The following is a 24853-nucleotide window of genomic DNA, read 5'->3' as shown; positions in this document are numbered from 1 at the left end:
GAGCAATAGGGGTCAGGCACAACTTCCACTAGCCTTGGATTTATTCCAACTTGAACACTGCTGCAGTCCAAAAGTTATTTGGGGAACTTTACACAAAAAATAGGTCTTGCTCAGCAAGGTTAGTGAATATAGTGACAATGACATCTGTAAAAGCAGTAAATATAGTTCTTCTGGACATAAAATGTGCACAGAAATTCAGCATTTCCAAAGAAAACACAAAAACTTTCTAGTAGGGAGGCACTGATGAATTACATGTTAACGCAGCATTTTAACTAATGGCATGCAACAGCAAGTTTTAGGATCATTCTGAATGACATTTTTAATGTGGAACATCCAGCTTAAAAATCAGAACTGACAGTAGCTCTGTAAGTTTTTCCGTGCAGCCTGCTCAGTAACCATCTAATCTTGCCTTCTGTCTGAAGATCCTATTCTTGTGCATTCTCCATGCCTGGGTCACCTTTGATCTTCTGACACGGTGAACCATTAATAGCAGGGCTTACACTGATGACTTATTTTATGGTAGTGGCTACATATTCCTTTGATTTACTATAAATTTTGGTTAGAATATATGTAGTGCCCTAGCAGGGGCAATGTCTGTATCACCTTGTCATTACACTGGTGTAACTTCAAACTGGCAAATCTGCAATTCTGTGAGTTTTGCATACTGAGTCAAGTTCAGCTGTAACAACTGGCCACAATACCATCAAAGCTCTTTAGAACTGAGCAGAATTTGGTAAACCTCGTGCAAAATTATTAATTTTGCATATTTGGCCTGCTATAATGGTGTTTTAGTATGAACAAGTCAGATCAAGTGTTAACTGGCTATAGGTATGTACAAGGAGCATACAATTTTTAGAAAAAAGAAACTCTGCTCAGTTGTCATTTACAGGATTAAAGACACTGATTTTAGAAATGCTATTCTGAATATGTGTCAGGGTAAGAGAGTTCCTTGTTGTGTTTCATCTTAAAAAGGGATTGTTGATATTGCCCAAATAAATTGTTGTTCAAGGGGCTCTGCATATTCCCACTGGCAACTGCTGGTGACCTAGTTAGGGTCAAACTAAGATGTGCTTTCAAAACTCTCATGTCAGTGAATGAGAAATCTTGCTTAAGCATGACTTTACTACCATCTGTATGTGTTTGTAAACACAGGTATATTCATGTGCACACCTCTAGCTGCACAAGTTGCCATATTTTCAGATGCTAAGAGGAGATATAGGTTGCTCCATAGAGTATTCTTATGTTATCTGCTAGTTACTATTTTCTGTAGAGGAATATACATCATGCTTCTGCACACATAATTTGCCCACATGTTCACAGACTGGCACTAGAGCCCAGAAAGAACTTGTCCATATCAACTAGCTGAAGACTGGCATCCACATCTAGTCCCAGTTATGTCTGGCCCTTCTTATTCTTCACTCTTTCGGGGGCAGGAATGTAACCTGTGGGTCTCAAAACCTGCAGAAACAGGATACTTCAGAGTCTCTGAAGTATGCCCAGTGCATACAGATGCCCAGCAGTTAAAAGGCCAGAGTGAAGAAATATTGCTAGGAATTAATTCATAAGAATCCATTCTATTCTGTAATAATGTATTCTAAATTTCAAGAGGGAAATGTGGCAGTGGCCTTTTGAAAGTGCATAAGGCTTTGCCAGTCTAGGCAAGAATGATGAGGAAGAAGGGTTCTTGCCCTTGCAGTGCAGTCCTCTGTTCCTCGCTCTTTCTCCTCAGCCCACGCTTTTTTTTGCTACTTGTCTGTTCCTGTTCTGATTTCTCCAGGTTGGAATCAGAGCCCCTTTACTTTGAAGCTCAGCTCAGCACTAGGCAAAGCACTGGCCTTCACCGTTGCTAAGAGCTGCCCGTCCTCTCCCAGTTGCATGTTTGTGCTTTGACAGGGGCAGAGCGTGATTGAAGGGCTAGAGATGCACAAAAGCAGAGAAGGCTTGAAATTAAATGGTCTTTGAAGCTTTTTCTTAACCAGCCTCACTCTGGCACAGACCCCTGCCTTAGGGGGATGATCCAGTGGAATAGCAATGACCTAAAGCTACTGATCTACCTACTGAAGCTTGCGGGGAGGAGAATTTATCTCAGAAATGACCATATGAGAGTATCTGAGCTTCAAACAAATGTTTGTAAAAGATGTACATTTACATTAAAAGAATGAGAACTTTAATTTTTTTTTCTGACTAAAACTGGAGCTTTTTTCTGAAATACTGAATGCTACACAGAAACAAAAAAAAAAAAAATGGAAAAATCCTTGGTGTGCGAGACCTTTATCTCTTCTCTCATTTATTACTAGTGCCAATGGAGTAGCTGTCCTAATTAAAAAGAACTTGCCCTTTCAAACAGAGGAGCTGGATTCTGATCCAAATGGCCTTGTAGAAAAGAGATTGCTGAATGAAGTCATTACTCTAATTAACATTTATGCTCCTAATGTTAACAATGTACTTGCAAAAGGAACCAGTAGCATAGATATTTCTCTTTAAACCATCTAATGGTCTGGTGTAGGTACTGATTTTAATTGCCCTTTGGTTATCAGTTTAAACAGATCTGCTAGGGGTAATTGCACTGTAAATCAGATATCTCAAGAAATTCACTAATGAGCTAATGAACGATAGTTGTTTGCAAGATGAAGCTGATAATGCTTATTTAGACAAGTGGTGTACTTGAGTTCTGTGTTACATATGGAAAGACATGACCGTTCACCAGTAACTAGGTAACGTCTTAGCTATTACTCAGTCTGCTTCATGGTTTTATCTTCCATTTTCCAGGATTAGCCCAGTCCCCTGTGCTTTACATCTCTAAGCTGTTTCTGTGATTTTTAATTCACAGAACTGTAGTTTGGAGCCTCGCATCTCTGTTTGACTTTGTTTATATATTTCTTGTCTCCCTTAGCATAAATCATAATGACAGCTTAATTGGTTTATATTTCTGAAGCAGTTTGAAATGTGAAGTGTTGCATAAGTGCTCAAGGTTGTTATTACTTTGTGACTCTTCCCAACCATTTTCTGTCCAGAATGAAAATTAAAGAGAAATTATTTGCCATTTGCAAGAGTAAATATGGTGAATCCTGTCATAAGTAGTCACTCAAGGATCACAAAAAAACCCACCTTTGTTTCACAGAATTGCACATTTTAAATGCTTGAACTTTGCATTTCCTTCATAACACAGTAAATCCATTAGCTTCACTGCAAGTATTTGATTTATGCTCATGCGAATGGAGAATCAGATCTTTTATATCTGTGAGAGGGTAGTTTCATGATGGAATAAAGGTTCTGGAAAATACAGGTCTTCTCTAAAGGTGTAGCTATAATTAAAACATTGACCCATTTGATACACTTAGAATTAGAGATTATGACATCTTTATTTCACAGGAGGAACATGCATAGTTGTACAGTCTTTAAAGCACAGTATTATTACAGATTAGACTAACCCTCTAGCTTTTCCATAGGACCAGGCCAATGCTTAGCATTACCAGATAATTTTTATGAGTTGCAGTGTTCAAAAAATAAAGTCATATCAAGACAGATGTATTTAATTCCCTTTTTTGTTTTCACTGGCTCACAGGGCAAAGTTAAGAGGTATCCATGACAAAGTAGAAAAGTCTTTTACCCCAGAACAGGATTTTAGGATCAGAAATGAAGCAGGCAGGCAAAACAAGGACAGCCAACAAAAGGTAGCCTGGGGCAACACAGTGTGTCAATGAGAAAGAGAGAGATAAGAAACACTTGGACAGTTGTGTATGTTGGCTTCAATCTGTAATGACGGTGCAGGCCACACATCAAAAACATTTGGCTGTCCTTGACAGAGAATGAAAAGAGCCCAGATTTTTCTGCTGCCCCCTTTTTTTTTTTCCACAGTCAACCTGGTGAATAGCAAATCATTTACTTTACCTCTGTTTTAATTATTAGTCTAATGGCCTTCAGACAGTTATTTAGATATCATCTTTGAGAGACAAAGTGAAAACTCTTCATCTTTTAACAACCACTCTTTCTGCTGTTGATCAGCTGGATCTACAGCTCTCACTGTTGTGAACTTCGGTTATATCTTTCTTGTGTAAATTAAGGGCAAAATTTCCCATATCAACTCCAATAACAATTCAGTCAGCACTGACAGCTGCTTTATTTCTGCCATTCTGTGCATGCAGAAACCTCCATGACCTTGGGACCAGACTGTTTATTTGTGCCTAAATTCTGTCAGAGTTGAGGAATGAGTGGGAAGCACCTACATTTCCCACACTTTCCCAACAGTCCTGCCCATGCTCAGAGAATGTGTAATTTGAATTGGATGAATGGCAAAATGCCCAGGCTCTCATGGTGGTGATGACACTTTCTTTATAACCTCATGGCCACTTTCTTGGTAGCCTCATGTCCAAAGAAAAGAATCAGTGGCAGGTCAGTTTGTTTAATGTCTCACTTTGCACTCCCAGTGAGTGCCTTAGGTACTGGACGAAGGTGACCCTCCACTCCTGCTTTTGGAAGAATGACATTGTAAAGCTTATAATCTGTGAGGCCTGAAGAAAAGCAAGCCAGAAGTGGATTGATTATATAGTTTAGGAGCAAGAATTAGGAGAAAGAAAGCTCATCAAGCATGACCAAGTTTATTCATTAGAAACTCCAGGACTTCCTCTTTCCCTGTGTTTCTACTAACATGTGAAAAACTCATCCCAGGCAATATCAATTACATCATTCCCCAGTATCTAGTAGTTTGTTTCTAATCTGAAATTTTCTGAATGATTAAAAAATAATTAGCTTTTAAACCTTCCTCTTTCTTCCTGGCTGAAAGTTGTGTTATAACCCAGGCATGTTGTGGGGGTTTAGGACATGTTCTTGGGACTGCAAGTTGCCTCATCCTAAATCTCAGTAGTAACTGAGCCCTGGAGGAACTAAAATTTTTTGTTATAGCACACATATGCATTGGTAGTAAAGGTATGTATTAAAATTCCCATGAGAAAGTATCTATATCTCTGTCATATTGGGACCAAAGTGGTAAACAGTGAATTGAGTAAAAAAATACCATGCTAGAAAGAGTCATCGTACTGGCTTTAAGGGACACTGGAAACACAGAGTCTCCATTAAGTGCTACTTATTGCTTAGTATTTACAGTTTATAATGTCAAATTACCTTAGAAAACCTGATGATTTACATTAATGGGGCAAAATAATAATTTGTTGATGAAAACAGAATTTATACAGTGTTTTTCTCTGTTTTTTTTTTTTTTTTAAGTTTCTGTGTTTGTTTTCTTTACCTGAAATTACTGTGAGTCTCTGAGAAGTATTTTTATTTATTCTGACAACTCCTTAAAGGAAGACCAGTAGGGAACATCTGATTTATTCATGTTGTGGAAGATTACTATCCAGGACAATCTGCAGATGCCTTTTTAGGCACATAAGGCAAGGATTCCCCATGTACATCTTCAGCTGGCAAGATAACTTTCTCTGTTAGAAGCCTGAATAAATGAATACAAAAACTGATTGACTACGGGGATCTCTTTTTTTTTCCTCAGAAAACAAGTCTGAAGAAAATGTCAGATGAAATTAACAGTCTAGAGTGCCTTCGTGAAGCTGTCAAGGCACTTGGAGACAGGTTTCCAACTATAACACAGAGAAAATACCACTCTGAAATTGTAAAAGGTGTCTGTAACAATTTTTAAAATAAGACTAAATTCTTATGAAAAAAATAAAAAGGAAACACAGTACTGATCCAACCAGGAGGGGGGGCATCAATCCAGCATTTTACCTAAGGCAAAAGACAGATCAGGCAATTCTCAGGACTATAAGACCTCTGCAGTATCATTTTCCTAAGTAAACTTCACCTGACCCCTGCTCCCCTACACATGGCATTTTCAGTTAGATCTGTAGCAGCTGTGGATTGACTGAACAAATGGGCAATCTCTCGAACACCTCTGGTATAGTGACTCTATGTTCTTGAAATTCATTCCTATTTTTGACCCAAAACTTCATCTTAAAAACTTTTAGCATATCCCTTCCTTCATACTGCCTTATTACAGAAATATATTTGATTTGTACCACTGAAATATATTCAATTTTTATTATAAGAAGTTTATAATTTTACTTGCTTTTTTCAGAACATCTTTTATTTCTATAGTTTCTTTTTTCCTTAAAAAAGTCTGGGCCAACACTGTGTGCAATAAAGTTCTTACACACATTATTGAAGATGTGCATTGCACACTATTCTATTCCTTCAGTTTGGTTTATGATTCTAGCTTTGCTTATTATTTAGCAGAAAGAAGCTGTCACTGTACAGTGAGATGTCTACAGTAGTGCCAGTATCTCTCTAGAAAGGATAGTCATTTAAAACACAATGGTTCCCTGATTTGCATTAATCAATAATAAATTTCATTTGATGTGATGCCTTGATGCCTTCCCCTAGACTTATATTTTTTGCTTTTTTTTTAAATCTCTCTGAAGCTTCAGAAACATCCACTCCTGTGGCCCAGACTAAACCAGATAAATTTTTTTCTAATGTTCTTATTCTTTTCTCATCTTTCCTTTCTAGATAATTTGTAAGGGTGTAAAACCAAGTAGACACTACTGTCAAAAGGGAGGGACTCTGCTGCAAGCTGTTCTCTAATATGACAAAGGATTTTTTGCTTCTATAAGAACCTTAGCAATAATATATAAAATATACAAGGGGAAGTATAAAAACCTTTACCTTGTTTAGTCTAAATCTTTAAATGAGGGCAGAAAATAATAGCATGATTTAGTTTGCTGGTCATTAAAGGTCTGAATCATGTCCTCTATTATTAGTAATCTTAGAAGTATCTGGACTTTCTTGTAAGGTCAACAGTCAAACTCCATGTATGATTCCAGAGGTCAGTTCATCCCACCTAAGATCACTACCTAGGGCAGATGGGTACAGAGAGTTCATTACTTTAGACACCTATCTTCTAAGCAGGAAATGTGAAATCAGTTAATAAACACTCTGTATCATTTAGTGGTCAGACACGATGACAAGTGACAATTCAAGGCTTGTATCCAGACAATAACAGCCATCACACAGCAAAAAAGAAAAGTGTGGGGGAAAGAAGCATTTTGGTATCTCTGCTTAGCTGTAGCAAAGAATACACTGCTTAGGAATTGAATCATGTCTCTTTTCTGGGAAAGCAGAGGTGTACTACTGTTTTTTAGAAGACGAAGTGAGATGACAGAATTGCTTTAAAAAGTGTGCCAAATACTATAAAATAGTTACTAATGTATTTATCAAGCTGTATTGTTACATAGTCTTGTTCCAATATCCTGCGTTCATACCTGTGTGATTCTTGCTTGTGAAGTCCAAATCTCATTTTGTTTTTATTATTAAATCCTGTCCCTTTGTCCATGATTTTCTTTAAATATGTAAGAGTAGCCTTTTAAAGAGCTCTATCTAGATTTTTCACTTCTGGCATACTGTGCTCAGTATAAGATCAAAATATGAAAGTTAAAGGTCATTTCATGTTTGCTGGTGATTGGGAGATCTGTGATGATGTGCAGTGCGTGCCCACACTGCTGCATCTGATAAGCAGTCCTCTCTCTTCTAGACCATTATCTAAAACTGATGTGTTCTGCTTCTCAGAGAGAAATACAAACTTGAAGAGTATTTGGGAGAAATAAGGTCAGGACCTTAATCTTTGAAGAATCTTAAAGTGAGACAATTCTCTGTCTGTAGCCACCTCCACCTGGCCGTAATGCAGGACGGTTTATAGTTATTTTATCTGAAATGTATTTACACCTCCAACCCATGGGATTCCCACATCTGACAGGAGAACTGTTATTTCCCTACTGTGAAGATTTAGTGCTCAAGAGGATTGTATCTGTTCACGTGGTTTGATCTTGGTAGAAATTAAAGGGATGATGAAAACAGTTTGGGCAGTATTGAATTTTGTAAAAGTGAAATTGTTCTTTCTACTTGCTTCTTGTACTCTTACACTGAGCTTTAGGGATTAGTCTTGCATATGTGCTTAAATTTGTAGATGGGCTATTGCAAATAGCTAAAAGATTAATTAGCAAAACCTAAGGAAGGTAGAGTATTTATAGGTAAAAGCCACTCTAGTACTTAAAAATGGAAAAAAAAAAAAAAGAATAGTTAAAAGGAAAAGCAGCTAAATGGAACTTTGGAAACAGGAATGAAGAAAACTTAGGAGTCTGAACTGTCTGAAATACACTAAAGCATGAAGTGAAATCTCTGAGAAAAATATATTTTTTTAAAATTAGAATTAATTTAATTTTGGGGTCTTCAAAATTTTTAAAAATCAGGATTGTTTTAGGCCACCCCCCATGCATATCTGATATACTCTATCAGCACCTTAAGGTTACAAAAATTAATTTGCTACTGATATTTGTCTTGAAAAATACCAACTAAAAAATAAAACCAAACTCATATATCCTTACTTATACAGTCTTTCCCAGTCTGTATGGAAAAGAGATATTCTTATTGGGGGCAGTTGATGTCCAATAGTAAGAGAACAGCAGGTCTGTCATGCTGGAAGGTTTGACAGCCCGTCTGTCTCCATCTCTGTATTTGTGAATTTAGAAACTTCCTCCACTATTGCATTCAATAGGGGCCAGAACACTCTTGGGCAAAAATCCACAGCTATAATTAGTGAGTTAATTTTAATGTAGATGAATAGACAATCCTGAAGCCAGTTATTAAAATGTCATTACTTGACACAGAAGTTAGCATATCTGCCTAATGTCTGTTAGCAGAAGCTGCAGAGACCAACCCAAATGAGAATTCTGCCTGGGGAAGAGCAGGAGCAACACAAGGCATCAAAAACCTCCCTGCCTCTGGGAAACAACTGGACAGCCACTGCCAGAAAATGCTCAAGTGTTTGTTGGGAATGCACAGGACCCAGAGATGTCCAGAAAGTATTTCTTTTGAGTAGCTTTAATTATAGGTAAAGCCCAATACAGATAGAAAATAGCAAGGAGGGGAGTAAAACAGACTTTGTAACAAGTAGCCCTAGGGTTTTCTATATTCAACAAGTACGGAATTAGTAACTCATTCAGACAGCACTCCCAAAGTAAATAAATTTTAATTTGTATTTTTAATTCAGACATTAATGTAACATCAAGGCTCAGAGAACTAAGAAATCTGAATTCAAGTGCTTAGTTAAAAAAGAAGAGGGAAGATATTTGGGACCTTTAGTCTTTGGCTGAAAGAAATTAAAATTAGCCAAAAAGAGAAACTAAAAGTACCCGCAAAGATCATAATAAACGTGCTGGTAAAAATTTCAGAGAACGCAATAGAAATTAAGAGCTGTTGTTGAAAACATAAATGAAAATCTATATTTAATAACTTTTTTTCTTTAAATTCTGAGAGATCGGAACTAATACCTTTCCTGGCTTCTTTGCCATCTTAATGACACAAGTTCATAGTGAAAATAATATCAATGTAAATCTAAAATCTAAAGGCTTCAGAAGGCTTCATATTTTAATTCCACTCTCTTTGGCGTCACACTAAAAGTTCTGCAACTGTAATCCATCATGCAGCTTTGCAAAACCATCATGAAAATGTATGAACCCAAGAACAAAATCTACTCACCCAACCTTACAGCAATGATTAAAGAATCCCTAATTATAGTATAGTCACCCGTCAAAACAAATTACTCAGGGTGAGTGGGTGAAAAGAAGTTTTCTAGACTTCCTTAAGGAGGTGGTAATTGTCTTGAATTTTGTTAAAATACATCACTAATTATATTTTAACAAAGTCTATGTACTGTTTTCTTCTTTAGGAATTTTATAATATGGTTGTAAGAATATTGAAAAATTAATTTTTCAGTTTTAAAATATGCTATATTTGTGTTATTTGTACTGCAGAACGTGTTTCAGGACATACAAAAGAATGCTCTAAATTACACATACAGGTGATCAGAAATGTTACAATAAACTGATTTCATAAGATGGCAATTAAATGGACATACATCCATGGCAAAGTGATGTGTGAGTACAGTGAAGTGAAAGCCTAGTGACACTACCTGGTTGGCTCGTGGAGGTCCACAGACCCTACATTTAAGAATTCCTTCCTGTCTTTGACATCCATTGCACACAATGGAACATGATGCTCAAGAAAGTGGTGGAATCACCATCCCTGGAAGTGTTCAAAAAACTTGTAGTTGTGGCACTTAGGGACACGGTTTAGTGGTGAGCATGGTGGTGCTGGGTTAACAGGTGGATTTGATGATCTTAGAGGTCTTTTCCAATCCTAATGATTCCATGATTCTAATACCAAATCCTTCATAGAAGATGTCTGCAATCCATTCACCTGGGATATGTTGGTCATGAAAATGGAACACAAAGTTTGAATGAACCACATATGGTCTTATCCTGCTGGTTATACTGCCAGTGTGTTGGGCATTCCCTAAACAATACCAAAACCATAGGCTTGCTTTCTTGCTGTCTTCTGGAGGTTGCCAGAAACCTACACTTAAACTTGTATTCAAAGAATGTGCAAGGTGAGGACTCCAGACTGCAGTAAATTTGAGCCTGATGTCCCAGGGCTTGCAGGCTGTGGATTACTATAGATGGAGATATTTTATTTAGACAATTCTTGGAAGATGATTGCTTTACTTAATACCAAAACATTATATAATTTCGGTGATCATCAGTTAAATGCTTAAAGCTAGGTAGAGTGAATATAGACCATAACAGTTCATTTGTATGCTCCAAAGCAGGTTAAGGGAAAAAAGCCCATTGATTTTCATAGAATCATAGAATAGTTTGAGTTGGAAGGGACCTTTAATGGTCATCTAGTCTAACCCCCTGCAATAAGCAGGGACATCTTCAGTTAGATCAGGTTCCTCAGAGCCTTGTCCACATTGACCTTGAATGTTTCCAGGGATGGGACATCCATTACCTCTCTGGAAAACCTGTTCCAGTGTTTCACCATCCTCAGTGTAAAAAATGTCATCCTTATTATCAAGTCTGAATCTACCCTCTTTTAGTGTAAAGCCATTACGCTTTGTCCTGTTGCCACAGGTCTTCCTAAAAAGTCATCCTTCTTATAAGCCCACTTACTGAAAGGCCACAATAAGGTCTCCCTGGAGCCTTCTCTTTTCCAGGCTGAAAAAAAAACAATTCCCTCAGCCTGTCCTCATAGAAGTGGTGCGTCATCTGTGTGTCCCTCCTCTGAACTTGCTACAATAGGTCCATACTTTCTTGTGCCTGGGACCCCAGACCTGGGTGGAGAACTCCAGGTGGGGTCTCACCAAAGTGGAGCAGAGGGGCAGAATCACCTCCCTTGATCTGCTGGCCACACTGCTTTGGATGCAACCCAGGACACAATTGGCTTTCTGGGCTGCAAGTGCACATTACCAGGTCATGTCCAGCTTTTATCTACCAGCACCCCCTAGTCCTTCTCCTAGGGCTGCTCTCAACCTGTTCATCCCCCAGCCTGTGTTGATACCAGGGGTTTGCCCTGACCCAGCTTCAGCACCTTGCACGTGGCCTTGTTGAACCTCATGAGATTCCCATTGGCCCACTTCTTGAGCTTGTCCATGTCCCTCTGGATGGCATCCCTTCCCTCAGACATGTCAGCTGAACAACACAGCTTGGTGTCATCTGCAAGCTTGCTGATGAGTGCACTCAGTCTCACTGGTGATAACACTGATGAAGATATTAAACAGTCCTCATCCCAGTGTGGACCCCTGAGGGACACTGCTTGTCACCGATCTTCATCTAGACACTGATAATAAACCAACATAGATTATGAACAGATGCTTTGTATTGTATGCAATAGGCTTCTAGTAATAAACAAATGCACCCAACCTCTTTTAATCAAATAATAAAATATTTACATTTGTTCGCATTATTATATAAATTAAAAATTAAGCAAATTTCTGCCTACCTAAAACTCTGTATATCATTGCAATCCATTAACTTTCAATATGTATCTGTTTGTGAACTGTTAAAATATCAAATGTAACTCAAATCTAGACAACAATTAGACTTCAGGGTACCTTCCCCTTTATTATCAATAGTGAGTGATCATAAAAGCAAATATGAAGACCTTTAACATTCGTGATAACGTTTGCAGTTATTGTTCTCATTACTGAAAAATAAGGTTTATCTTTAATTTCCTAGAGTTTTGGCTGACTCATACAATTTTGACTGATACTTCAGCAATTCAAAGTTGTATAAACAGTAAAGACAGATCAATTTGAGATTGTTGAATAAGCAGAAGCAGGTTTGTATTTGTAGCTGGGTATTGTTTCATCCCACTCTAAAAATAAGCATGAAAAGGAATGTTTGTCTGTTCTGGGCTCAGAATATGAGCAATACCGTAGCTGGAAATATCATACTAAAAGCTTTTGGCTCTCATTTTCTGTCTGATTGTTCATTCTTACTATAATTTCCTAATTCCTCAGCACCACTTTTAACTTTTCATAACGCATTTTTAAACTAGACTTTTTCTTGTCTTAGGTGAGATCAGGAAGGTTCAGGAGCGAAGGACACTGTCAGCAATAACCTCCTTCCTCCACAGCGTAATGGCTCAGGCTGGCTGGTCCTAAGAGCTAAAGGTGCACATCCTCCTCCACAGCCTGGGGTGCAGACCTGACACAAAGCCTTTACTCTCCCTTCTCTGTCTGGAAGGATGGCAAGTGGAGGTGTCCACTCTGTGCTGCGTTTTGACTCTTTTCCCACAGAAGGGGATAGGGACTAAGAAAGCCAGGCAAGGGGAAATGCATGTAGGTCAGTCTCTGCAATGGAGCACAAAGTAGAGCACATCATGGGAGACACATTTATGACTATGCCCAGTAACTGGCATCACTGGGTGCTGAGCACATCACTGTAGTGACTGTCAGTAGGTCTGAGACTTTGTTATCGTTTGAGTATGATGATTTTTCTGCTTCTTTGCTAGCACCCAAATACTTTGTCTTTTTTCTACCACAAAGCAAGTTAGGGTATTGCTTCACCATCAAACAGTTTATCAATAAAATAAAAGTCTTGCTACTTCCTGACATAGGTGAGATCAGGTTCAGGAAAAAAAAAAAAAGGCTGTTTTGTCCTCCTTATATCCCCTCTCTTTCTGCTTCTTGCAAGTTTGTGACTTCCTGATGTGGTCTTTGTCATCAGAGCTAACCTCCCCAGTAATTGTTTGACTTCCTCCTTGCACGATCAGGGAGACCTTTTCATACGGCTTAGGGGTGGCAAGGGATACTTGGTAATTGTATCTGTGCCACAGCTTTCAAGCCACTTTGGCGGCAAAGTCCAATAGGCTAGGGTAGATCATCTTCAGAGTTCAGCTGCACTCAGAACCAGGTGGGAGCACTGAGGCAATCAGGAACAGCAGCCACACGGATTAAGCAGTGGTGTTTTTTCTGCACTACCTGTCTGCATGAAGGCTTTGATTCAGGTCCAGCGCAAAGAACTTAGCTAAAGCTTTGCTGGATTAAATCGACCTCTTGACTCTGTACTGGGGTGGCAGATGAGTACACACATTATTTTAAGTACCACAAGGAGGCCCCTGAGTAATAGAGTGGCTGCACTTAGTCAAATCAAGGGAAACTGTAGCCCCATACTCTGCCTCTATTACTGCCCCTTGGTAGATATTAAGGCATAAAATACAAGAACAGGGAAGGCATGCAGAGTTACGTTCTGCACTCCACCAATCTGATTGTATGGAATTCTTGATTCAGAATTTGTACCTTTACATTTAATAGGCTTTCATGGTCTTTTTTTCTTCTATGACTTTGTATAATTGCTTTTTGACTGTATTTATGATATTGGCATTACCTGACAATGAATGTCACTATTCTCTTATGCTGTATGAAAAAAAAACACTTCTTTTGCTTGTTTTAAACTTGCTAATTTCATTGAGCATCCTCTTGTTCTCATGTAGTGAGAAGCCAAGCATTGATTTGCTAGGCACTTTCCCAGTGTTCTCCTGTTTTTATACATATCTGCCATATTCCCCTTCAGTTGTCCCATTTCCAAGCTGAAAACTCAAAATCAATTTAAGCATTTCCAAGCTTTAATTGCCCTTCTTTAGTTCCCCCATATAATTTTTGAGAGGCAAGTACCAGAACAGCAGGCAGTATACAAAAGAGAGAGTACTATGTGGTTTTGTCTAGTGTTATAAAGGTGTTGTCTGGTTTGTGCTCCATTCGCTGTTTTAAAAACTTCTAACTGCTGGTGGTTTTGACTGCTAATGAGCATGGAATTTATGTTTGCTTTTAGTAAGCTTTCTTTTTTTAATTTTTTTTAATTAATTTCTTTTTTAAAATTAACCACAACTGAAATTATTTATTTGGTATGCCTTTTGTACCTATAGGAATGTGAATTTCAGTACCTTATGATTAGTGTTTCAACAGTAACCTCTTGAACCAGCCCTGGCCTTGCTCAGGCAAGGTGAAAAAGAGCTGTTTTTATCAGAGATTTTCCAAATATCATGGTAACAAAAGTTATGGTGTTTAAACATTTAGTCTCTACATTATGCCTAGATATGACATTTGTTAAGGTTTTATGAGACAATCTCCCATTAAATCTAATGTTCTAAGTGTTAAGTAGGGAATTTCAAGACACTGAGAATCTCTTCATGATAAAACATACAGTTTATATTGATTCTAATTTTTTTCTAATGGAGCATTGCTCCTTCATTGGGGTGGCTGGGTCTCTCATCCCATATAGTCTTCCATTGGAACTGTATGGATTCTTTTAATAATTTTTTATGATGCACTGATTTTATGAATATCTGTGGACCAGTTTCTTATTTTTATTTTCACTTTTTATGCATGTTTTTGAACTAAGAATAGGTAGATCTATAGGTAGGTAGCAATTAATAATTCAAAACTGATTTTAAATCAATGGTTACTGGATCATAAAGCACATAATATGTTATGTTAGAGGACAGAAGTTGTAAATTATATTGCATTTTCAGTTTGAAACTGAATGAGTTAAATCTTCTCTAGCTCCTAATCTTACATATGTATTTTTTCTTCTATTTTTATATATGTGACATTCATAGTTTGTTTTTTTTTTTAGTGAATTTTATCTCAGTCTCCTACTAATGCATATGGTCAGTCAAAGTGAAAAAGTGTTTAATATTTAAAAATAGAATGAGAGTGTCCTTCATTTAAAACATCACATCTACTATTCAGGATATTAGCATTACTGCTAATTACTACTGCACTGGATTTTGTATGACAATGGCAAAACTAAGAAAAAAGGGAAAAAAGCCAAGGTACTACATTTTTAGTTTCAGTTTGTGTCACACTGGTACCATATCCCTGGGATACATGTACTGATATTTATGGAATCAGTGGAAATCAGTGCATACGTCACAAGTTTTGTGAAGTTTAAGGCATCTGTGGCACTGACTGAGACTGGTTTTTTTAATTGAGGAATCCTTTTTTCAAAATATGTAATATTTCAGACATACACTCTCACCAGTAAAGGTAACATGTTTCTGAAGCAATAGAAAAGTACACTTCCAACTGAGCACTGCTTCCAAGGCTGTTGGTTTTCAGGTGCTCTGAAATACCCTGCCCTGTCAGAGATCAGATCTGATTTTGACGTATTTTGGAGGTACAGTTTTGTGAGTGGATCAATGTGGATTTCCTTTCCTCCCTTTAGACTCCAAATCCTGCTCCCCTGCTTTAACCTCGACAGTCAGAGAGAGCTCCTGCAGACTGGGGGAAGTCTCATCACAGGCAGCCCCACAGAGGCACATCTCACTGTCCTTCTGGGGCTCTGGGATAAACCTGCGGCCATTTCATAAAATCCAAAGAAAACCTTCAGCGACTCAAAGTTTCATTCAGCCAGCCCTAAGCCCAGAGTGAATGTGAGGGCCATTTAACACAATAAATTTTTCTACTGTATTACAATTACAGAAACATCTGTTATGAATATTGTTTTGCTAAACCACTGTGAAAAATTCACAGAGTATTCAGTAGTTGCAAGGCTGCTTAATTACTTAGCTGTATTCAGATGGTCATGTAGCTGAACCTTGTAAGTTACTGGAAACACACAGGAATACAAGTACCAGTAATAATTTTTATTCTGCCTGCAGAATATATTTTATGATGATTTACTGTGAAGGTATAACATAGGCATTTATTTTTGTCATGCCTATATGTGATTAAAATAATTTTTGTCATTTACTACTGCTATTAGATCATACCGAAGCCCTAAATTGTGGGATAAGAAATTAAAAAATGATCATACAGTCTACAAATATTTTCAGCAATTTAATATCATTACACAGGTGCTTTTTTTCCTTGGAAAAGTTTCTCAAACATGGATAGTATTTTTAGTTTCCCATAATAACTACTGTAAATCTACTTGTAAAGCGTCATGTTCGCTGCCCTTCAAAGCAACTTAGAGATGAAAAAAGATAACTGCATAAATAGCAGGTTTTTATCTTTATGTCTTATATTGCTATTTATGTTTTTTCTAGAAAGCACATGCTTTTTAAAGTATTTTTATTTAATTATGTTACTATTTTATTTTTAATCATATTTTTGATGACAAATTTGCTGTATCAGTAAGAAACTAATTTTGAGATCAGATGTGCTAGAAATGCAAACATACAGATATTGATAGATAAGATGAAACCATGGTCCATCTAATATAATAATCCTTCTCACAGAAAGTAGATGACTCAGAGAAAGTTGCCAGAAATTTCATGAGATAAATAGAGGGTAATCTGTCAGCCACCTTAAGTCTTCTCAGAATTCTGTAGTACTTTGAGATAATGTTAAGCCCTAAAGCACAGGGTTTCTACTTTCTTTGAAAATATATTAGCATTAACTATTACAAATTTTGAGCTCATGAATGGCAAAAATTTGACAAATATGAAAACTGAGATAGTTCAAACATTACTGAAAACTGCGAATCTCTGAATCATTGAATGATTATTTACTTTCTAAGCAGGTGAAATAATTTGAGGGAGTGAAAATGACACAGCATAACGAATAGTCAATACTTTTAGCATCATTTTGATCCTTCAGAAACTCTTGTTTCATGGCATAAATGTTGTAAAACTAATTTGTCCTAACTAATGATTTTAAATAAGAAAACAGCTTTGGTATGCTACCTATTTGTCAGGTATTTGGATGAGAGGAATGTAAATTTAGCCCGTTAAAGAAAGCGTTATTGTGATAGATGCTTGTGAGCATGATTTGATCACTAGTGGTACCACCAAGAAAATTAATTACCATTTCATGAAAGGTAAATATTCAATTTCACTGAAAATATTCTGTACCAATCTTTATATTAGCTGATGAGCCAGATCCTACCTCACACAATTCATTAATCTAAGACAAAAGAAGAAGCAGCAGCAGCATGTGTATTTCTGCAATCTTACGTGTTATTCCTTTTCTTTTCTTTCCAGACAACTATTACGGCACTCCGAAGCCTCCAGCAGAACCAGCTCCGCTGCTGTTAAATGTGACAGATCAGATCCTCCCAGGTGCCACTCCCGGGGCTGAAGGCAAACGTAAAAGGAATAAGTCTGTGAGCAATATGGAGAAGACAGGCATTGAACCACCAGAGGAGGAAGAGGAAGAAAGACCTGTGGTCAATGGAAATGACGTGACAGTAACACCAGGTCTGTTCTTCCTTCTTACTTTGCAGTGCGTTTCTGTTATTCACAGAGTCCTCACTTACCTCCTTCTGCAGTGAGAATATGCATGTTCAGGTAAGGATATTCTTGCAAGAGTGAAAGCCAGGAATTCTGAATAATAGGATCTCTCTCAAGTCTAAAACAAATTTCTTAACCTCTATTTTGGGGAGTCATTTCACTTACCTCAGCTACTCTAAAGATTTCTGTCTGTTAATGAGTCCCTTTGAACCCTCTTTATAGACCAAAGAGAAAAATACCTACTCTTTGAAGGTGGTTTGTGTGATTAGATTCTGTGGTTTAGATTTCCAGGTTAGGAAATCAGTCACAAGTGCCTGTCTCTCTCTGTCGACTACAGAGGGAGTCTGGAGAACTGTAATTTGGTCAAATGAATGAAGTCTCTGTTTCTTGTTCTCAAATGGTGATTACTCACTAGATTGTTCATCACATTACGAAGTGAACTTTTGTAAATTGTTACAAAACCTTAGCAATATTGTGGAATAGTAAAGTCATCACGTTAACAAATTTTTGGCAGTTCCAGTGAAACTTTGCTGGCAATACTACCAGGAAGACCCTTTTCAACAATGTTTCAGACCCTGCATAAAGCTGATAAGGGTTTCAGATGTAGTCCTAAAAGACAGCTGTTCTTTTACCCCTTGGATCATAGTGATTCAGAAAAAAAAGGTGTTCAGTGTACTGACTGGTATCCCAAGTGAGAACACTCCAGCCTTCTCTGAAGCAAGTAATCAACTTGACCCTCAACATTTCAGCAAGGCAATGTTTTACGGTACTTAATAATTTTTATTCTGAAATAGCATTTAAGAAATTATTTTGTTGTTGTTCAAGTAGAAAATTAAAGAATCCAGACTTTTATATCTCTCTGAGAAATAACTCTGTGAATCCTTTTTGGTAAACTTAGAAATTTAGAAACAGATTATTGAAATAGACACCTGTAGTGAAAATCATATGGGTGAGAAGATAAAATGAAATACTGCAAGTTCTCTAAATGTATAGGTTACTGTGAAACAAAATATCCATTACCTAATCTTCTAAGCACTGTAAAAGGATTTTCATACTGCAGAGTCTATATATACCTTTTTTCCTCCTACTGCCTTAGAAAGTATAGCAAATTTAATATCTTCTCATCAAGGATGTATTTGCCACATGCCTTTCTGTAGCTGTTACCTAACATTACACATAAGGGAAAATCCCTGTACAGAACCCATCCCCATCTAGCAGGAGGGTAACAGGGAGTGGTGGGGTGCGTGGGTCTGGTTCTTCCCCTCGTCTCTCCAAAGGGCTGCTGTATTGCTCCCTGGCCACTGCTATCACATGCTGTAAGAGCCTGGCTCATCCCTTCCACATGACATTGCATCTGTTGGCATTGCTCTGGCACTTAATGCTTTTGCTACACATTTAAACAGGAAAGGATGAAGCCCAGAGATCCTTACATAAAACATCAGCACTGCCTCTGTTGCCAGGATACTTCCACAGTGAAAGAGGCAAAGGCAGGATTTGGTCTCTGATGTGTATTGTAGAAATCATTAGAAAGATCATTCTCAGTAGTTATTCAAAATGTACCACATAACAAACCATTGCTGAGGAGCAATTTCCAGGACAATATGTTTCAGCTGGATCAAGGCACTGTTTACCTGCTTTTTTCCTTGCATTCTGCACCTATAATTTTCTTCTCCCAGGCTGTGGAGAGAGTGTGAGCGATGACTAGGCAGCACCCAAGAAGCAGGAACTTCTGTACTGTATTACAAAATTAAATACATGAGCATGGGTGTAAGACAGCCCCTCCTCCTCCCTTTGCTCACCCCCCCATAGTAATTCCTGTCGGTGTGGCCAGCAGAACAAACAGTGCCTGTTTTGGCTCTCATGGTTTCATAAGCAGGGTTTTGTTGTTCAGATACACTGATTGAGGACTTTGGGGATTGTAGCAAAGCAGCTCTGTACATACATGCTGTGTTGCCTTTGTTGGGCAGTGTGGCTCCCACAGACCCTGTTACTGCAGTCATTTTCTCTGTGACCTGACAGAGGCTTAGTTACCTCTAAAATGTGAGTGCATTTGTAGTTTGTGTCTTTGAACAATCAGGAAACCCAGAATATTTTAATTAGTTTATTTATTTTAAACTCTCGGCAGAGGGAGCAATCTAGTTTTTATACAGAAACAGCAAAGGCAGGGTATTTGTTATTTCCAGTTCTTTTAGAAAGTGTGTTCTATTTTAAATACTTCACTTCTAACAGGAGGCTTTTATTAACTATAGGACTCTTGGGACATCTGAAACATTGACACATTTTTAAAGATGCTCAGCAACTTAATGGCTTATTAACTGCCTATCTGAGCCTCTCAATTCAAAGGACCACTGTAACACCTAGAACTACTAAGTTAAAATAGTAACAGGTTTAAGATGATTCTGAAAAAAAACATCTTTATCAGACCAATTAAGTGACATCTGTGGTTACAGAGATCTTTCTGCTTTTGGTCTGAATTTTCAGACAACTTTTCAGCATCTGTTAACATAATTTCTGCATCTGTTGAGCTTTATCAATTTTCCATTGATACCTTCCACATGCCTTGTTTCATGTCCATCAAATTTCCCTGAGACAGTTGTATTTGGACAAACCTGCCATAATCGTCTTCTTAGTAATTTGTGCTGCCAAATGTTTTTAATCTTTCTAATTTTTGTCACCTGTCCTCAGCCCAGAACCCACTTGGAGTCTTTCTCAGTGCTTCAGGATAGGGCTTTTGGCCATTTAGGATGGAGCACTCTTAGTCCTTCATCCTGGATCATGTTCTCTCAGGACAAAATAGTGTCATTTAGGAGATGGGATTTATCTCATCCAGCTTTATAGTAGACTGTATGCCTAAATGCCTTTTTGTTTCAACTGTTTGTCTCTCCTTTCCTGATATAAAGTAATGAGGAAGAGGCAATTCCAAAGAGTAAGAGAGTGTAGCTGTTTTGGATACTCATTTTAGGGGATCACCTCTACAATTTAGAATGATTAAGTCATCCTACAGATGCAGAGGAGCCTAGATAGTTAAATGTAAATCAAGAATCTTACTATTTGCCGGGAAGCAAATATGAGAGACATATTCTATAGATCAGCTGTTAAAATGGCCAAATCTAGATTTCTTATACTTAGTGTAATTCCCCACACTACTGGGTGAGACATCTTGCAGCACCTGAGAAGCCTTTCCTGATGGACAGTGTTCAAATGAATGATTTATGCAAAACTGATGCTTTGACAAAAGAGGTAAAAAGAGTCTTGGTCAAATTGCAACCTACAACTTGTCAGACATTTGGTTTTTACTGCTGTTGCTGTGTCTGCAGAGAATTAAGTCAGTCTCCTTCGCAACCAGCATCATGCTTTGACACTATGTTGGTCATGTCACATTTGCTTCCCACTTCTGACTGATGAAGTATTTACCATCTAAATTCCAGAAAAATCACTCTAACCTTGAAGGCATGCTTATGTATGTGCGTCATTCTGACATTACTTGAGCAATGATAAGTTACACCCAGAGAATAAAGCTCTATGAGGCTCAAATTAATTGAGGGGTAAGATATGACATAAAGTTTCAAAATTATCATTCCAGACCATAGGATGATAAGGAAACAGAAGACCAGAGCCCCAGTGCCATCAATCACCATGCAAGGTGCACTAGTCCCAGGAAACAGGTTGAGTTTATATTTTTATTATTACATAGCAAAGACAGCCAGAGGCATGAAAACAACATACGTGGATTAGGTGAGATTATTTAGATCATCTGAGTTGGTCCTTCCAGAAGAAGAGAATACATTTTCAAACTTCACTGCCTGAATAATCCACAGTAGTAAATAAAGGAATAAAGAGACAAGGTACTCTTACATGGCAATTTCAAGTATTAGACCGTAAATAATAGAAACAATTTGAAGTGCACATGACAGCATTGATGAAGGCTCAAATGCTGAGACTATCACAACATAACTACCAGGTTTTTTTTTTGAATGATCACCATATTGTCTATGAACTGCATAGAGAATATGTCATATCAGCAGTAATATTTTAACTGCTGGTATTTGGAGCTGGGTACTACAGAGATGAAATTGTGGTATTTAATAATAAATACTTATTTTTAGCATACACATTATCTTGTTCTCTATTCTGTCACTTCCCAGGACACTCACTCTTGAGAAACTGTGCTAGTCTGATTTTGAAAACTGGACCATATAATCTGTTTTGTAGTGAGACAGAAGCTCCAGTAGGCTATTTCACTTGACATAAAATCCATTGATTGTTTTTTTATAGTGACAAAAATACTTCTGGACTCATATTATGGTACAATTTTAGGATCTTTTTTATATTGTATATTGTCTGAAGGTAAATATTTGTGCTCACAGTGCATTATTGTAGTATTTCAAATTTTATTTGTACAGTAAAGACAGTGATAGTTTTTAACCAGAACTCAGTTGTTTGGGATTTCTTTATCAAATCAGACATTATATATGAATGTATATTAGCAGAAAGAAAAGCATTAAGATGAATATCTACCTTTCCTGGGGTATCGATACATATAACAGAATCTATATGTATCTATCAATACATATAACAGAAAATAAGATGACACCATGGGGCTGTATTCCAGATAAGTGTGACTAGGATGTCCACTGTGTAAAGCTTACAGTTATTAAATGGCATTAGGCAATTCCACCTTAATTGCTTGTGGTTTAGTCATCATGATGCCTTCTCCATTATCAAAGTAAGTTATTAAAAGATAATGATCCAGTAATTAATTATTCATGAGATCGGCTTTAAAATAATTATATTTTAAGTTGTTAAATAAGCCTGTTTCTCTTTTTTTCCCTGCTTTATTTTGATAGCAATCTCTGGTCTTAGAAAAGCTCAGAATATTTTTTTCTAATCCTCAAGGCTTAATTTTCACTTTTTTTTTTTTCTGTCATCATGAGGGCTGGGATTTGTTAATGTAGTTATTGAAAGCAAATCAAGAATCTGACCCCTTCAGACTTGTTGAAAATAAGCTCTTGAGGAAGAACACATATTAAAGATATCATGGTAAAATCCCAAGACACCGCAGTGTCACCACATCTGTGGTCTGTCAGGCCAATTGGCTGATCAATAGTCATTGTGTGTGATGCACCTGTGCTCCAAATGTATTTGTTCTACTGCAGTTTATCTACCATGGGGTCTTATGTCTTGTATTCACTTTAATCTGTACATCTCCCTTCCTGTAGCAGAAATTTGGTCAAGACTGCAGGCAACCACAAGAATATAACTCACAGATTTGTTCATGATGCTTCAAACAGATGAGGACTTACTTTTGCAGAGATAAGAACAAAACACCCAAAAAAATTTTCAGCAATTACATTGTTCTGTTCTCAGGGGAAGTGGAGACCATATATCGTGTCTGCTTTGCAGAAAACTTTTATATAGTTGAAAACGCTTTCACTATCCATCAATCTTTTCTTCTCAAGATTAAAATCACCTGTTTTTCAATCTTGCCATGTTTCCAATATCTTTTTGGTTGGCTGGTTGGTTTTTGTTTTGTTTCTTTTCTGTCATCTGAACTGTTTCCCGTCTTTCTTGTCATGAAATTCTTGAAACTGGGCACAGGACTCCTCATTAAACTTTGCTGTAGCTAAAGGTGGAAGGATCTGTACTGCATATGTTTGCTGTTCTTGGCTATTATGATGCTCGTTTTTCCTTTGCAATAGTATCATTACTGGTTAAAGATAATGGTTAGACATCTCTCACACATCCCCATACCTCAGTTACATTTTCACTAGGAATTCTGCCTAGGCATTTGCTCCCTATCCTGTATTTTTACAGTGATTGTGGAATTTTGCATCAGGTAGGTGCCCCATATTTTGGAAAGCCAAGGCAAGTCAGGGAGTGGTAGATAAGGAGAAGGGGACTTCAGCTCTCTGGAATACTGCTGTTCTGTTGTGGGATGGAATTAAGCAAAAACTGCATTTGTGTCTTTTGCAAATTCTTTTCTTCCCACAGACAGATTCATGTTTCCGAGCAGCATAAAATTATTGTAATACCACATAGTTCGAGTTACGATTTAGCAGCACGAGCTGCATGTGGATGTAGAGCTATAGATCATCACCCTTTTCAAGACTGGATCTGTTGTTTTTTTTCATGTTATTGTGACAGGTTATATGTGTTAGTGTCAAAAGTCTTTTTTTAGGATCATGAAAGCTGTATCTACCATTTCTCCCCAAGAAGCAGCACCTGTTACTCTGTCATGAAAAGAAAAAAGATTAGTTTGACACAATTTCTTTCTGAAAAGTCTTGACAAATATTTGTGACCTCTGAAGAGTTTACATGTAGGTGATTTGATTGCTGGTTGCCACCCTTCTAGGAATTAAAAAGAGAAAGATGTGAAGTTACAGTTTCATGGGTCTTCCTCCTCCTTTTTTACAGAAAGACACAATGGCCTAATTGAGTAAATTATTTCAAAGTGAACTTAGGTACTCAGAAAGTAAGCATATAAAACTACCTAAAAACCTAGATCATAGGTGCTTTGCTGAAATTAGCACTGGATCTGTCCTTTCTGTTTCTTTTCCCCATGAAGTCTCAAAGGTTTATTTTAGCCGTAAGACTGCCTCCATGGTTCTCTCTGTACCCTAGGTTTCATTTCATCCAGCTCTGCCAATTGGGAATGTCTGTTTCATCAAAGTTTTACCTGACCTGTTCTCTGCCCACTCTACACCACATTCTTTAGCCCTGTTGCTGACATTAATTACATTAGTCATTTAATCACAGGTGATTTTTTCACAGTAGTGACTGAGGCAAAAAGAGCACTAATTGCCTTGGGGGTTTTATGCATCATAAACTATTAGCTTTCCTTCCTTCCCACATAGAAAAATGAATATGCTTTTGCTATTGTTATTATTATTATTATTTTTACAGAAAGTTTTGATATTACCTCTGTTGTCCCTGACTGTATCCCACTTTATAGACTGACTTCTTTTCTACTGTTAGATACCCATGTTGTTTTTCTGTGTTCATCCTTAAAAATTTAATCTGGTTCTCACCTTTTGTAGTATTCTTTCTCAAGTAGTGCACCATTGAAAAGTCATGGTTTAATCAAAATTATCTCTGATTATACTTACTATTTTTGTTTTTCATTAGAACAGTTTGTACTTGCACTATTACTATTGTTTATTTAATCTTTATCAATTCTCCTAAACTTTTTATCTCTTACCATTTCTAGCCATAACATCAAATTCATTGAATCTGTGGGTTTTTTAAAATCTGGGCTTTTTAAAATCGTTTTTGTTAA

At 37.3% G+C, this 24853-nt stretch overlaps 1 protein-coding gene across 14 annotated transcripts in view; it reads left to right on the top strand.

Moving 5' to 3' along the window:
- Nucleotides 1-24853, top strand: part of MAGI2 (membrane associated guanylate kinase, WW and PDZ domain containing 2) — a 721543-nt gene that overhangs the window by 459778 nt on the left and 236912 nt on the right. For all 14 annotated transcript variants that reach the window (XM_027639978.1, XM_027639968.1, XM_027639970.1 and 11 more), the window contains one exon: nt 17329-17544. In XM_027639978.1, the coding sequence (XP_027495779.1) occupies nt 17329-17544 (216 nt within the window). The remainder of the gene's footprint in view (nt 1-17328; nt 17545-24853) is intronic.

This window comes from Corapipo altera, unplaced genomic scaffold (genome assembly GCF_003945725.1).
Source record: "Corapipo altera isolate COAL_440 unplaced genomic scaffold, ASM394572v1 1b, whole genome shotgun sequence".
NCBI lineage: Eukaryota > Metazoa > Chordata > Aves > Passeriformes > Pipridae > Corapipo > Corapipo altera.
This window is presented reverse-complemented; position numbering and strand designations above follow the sequence as displayed.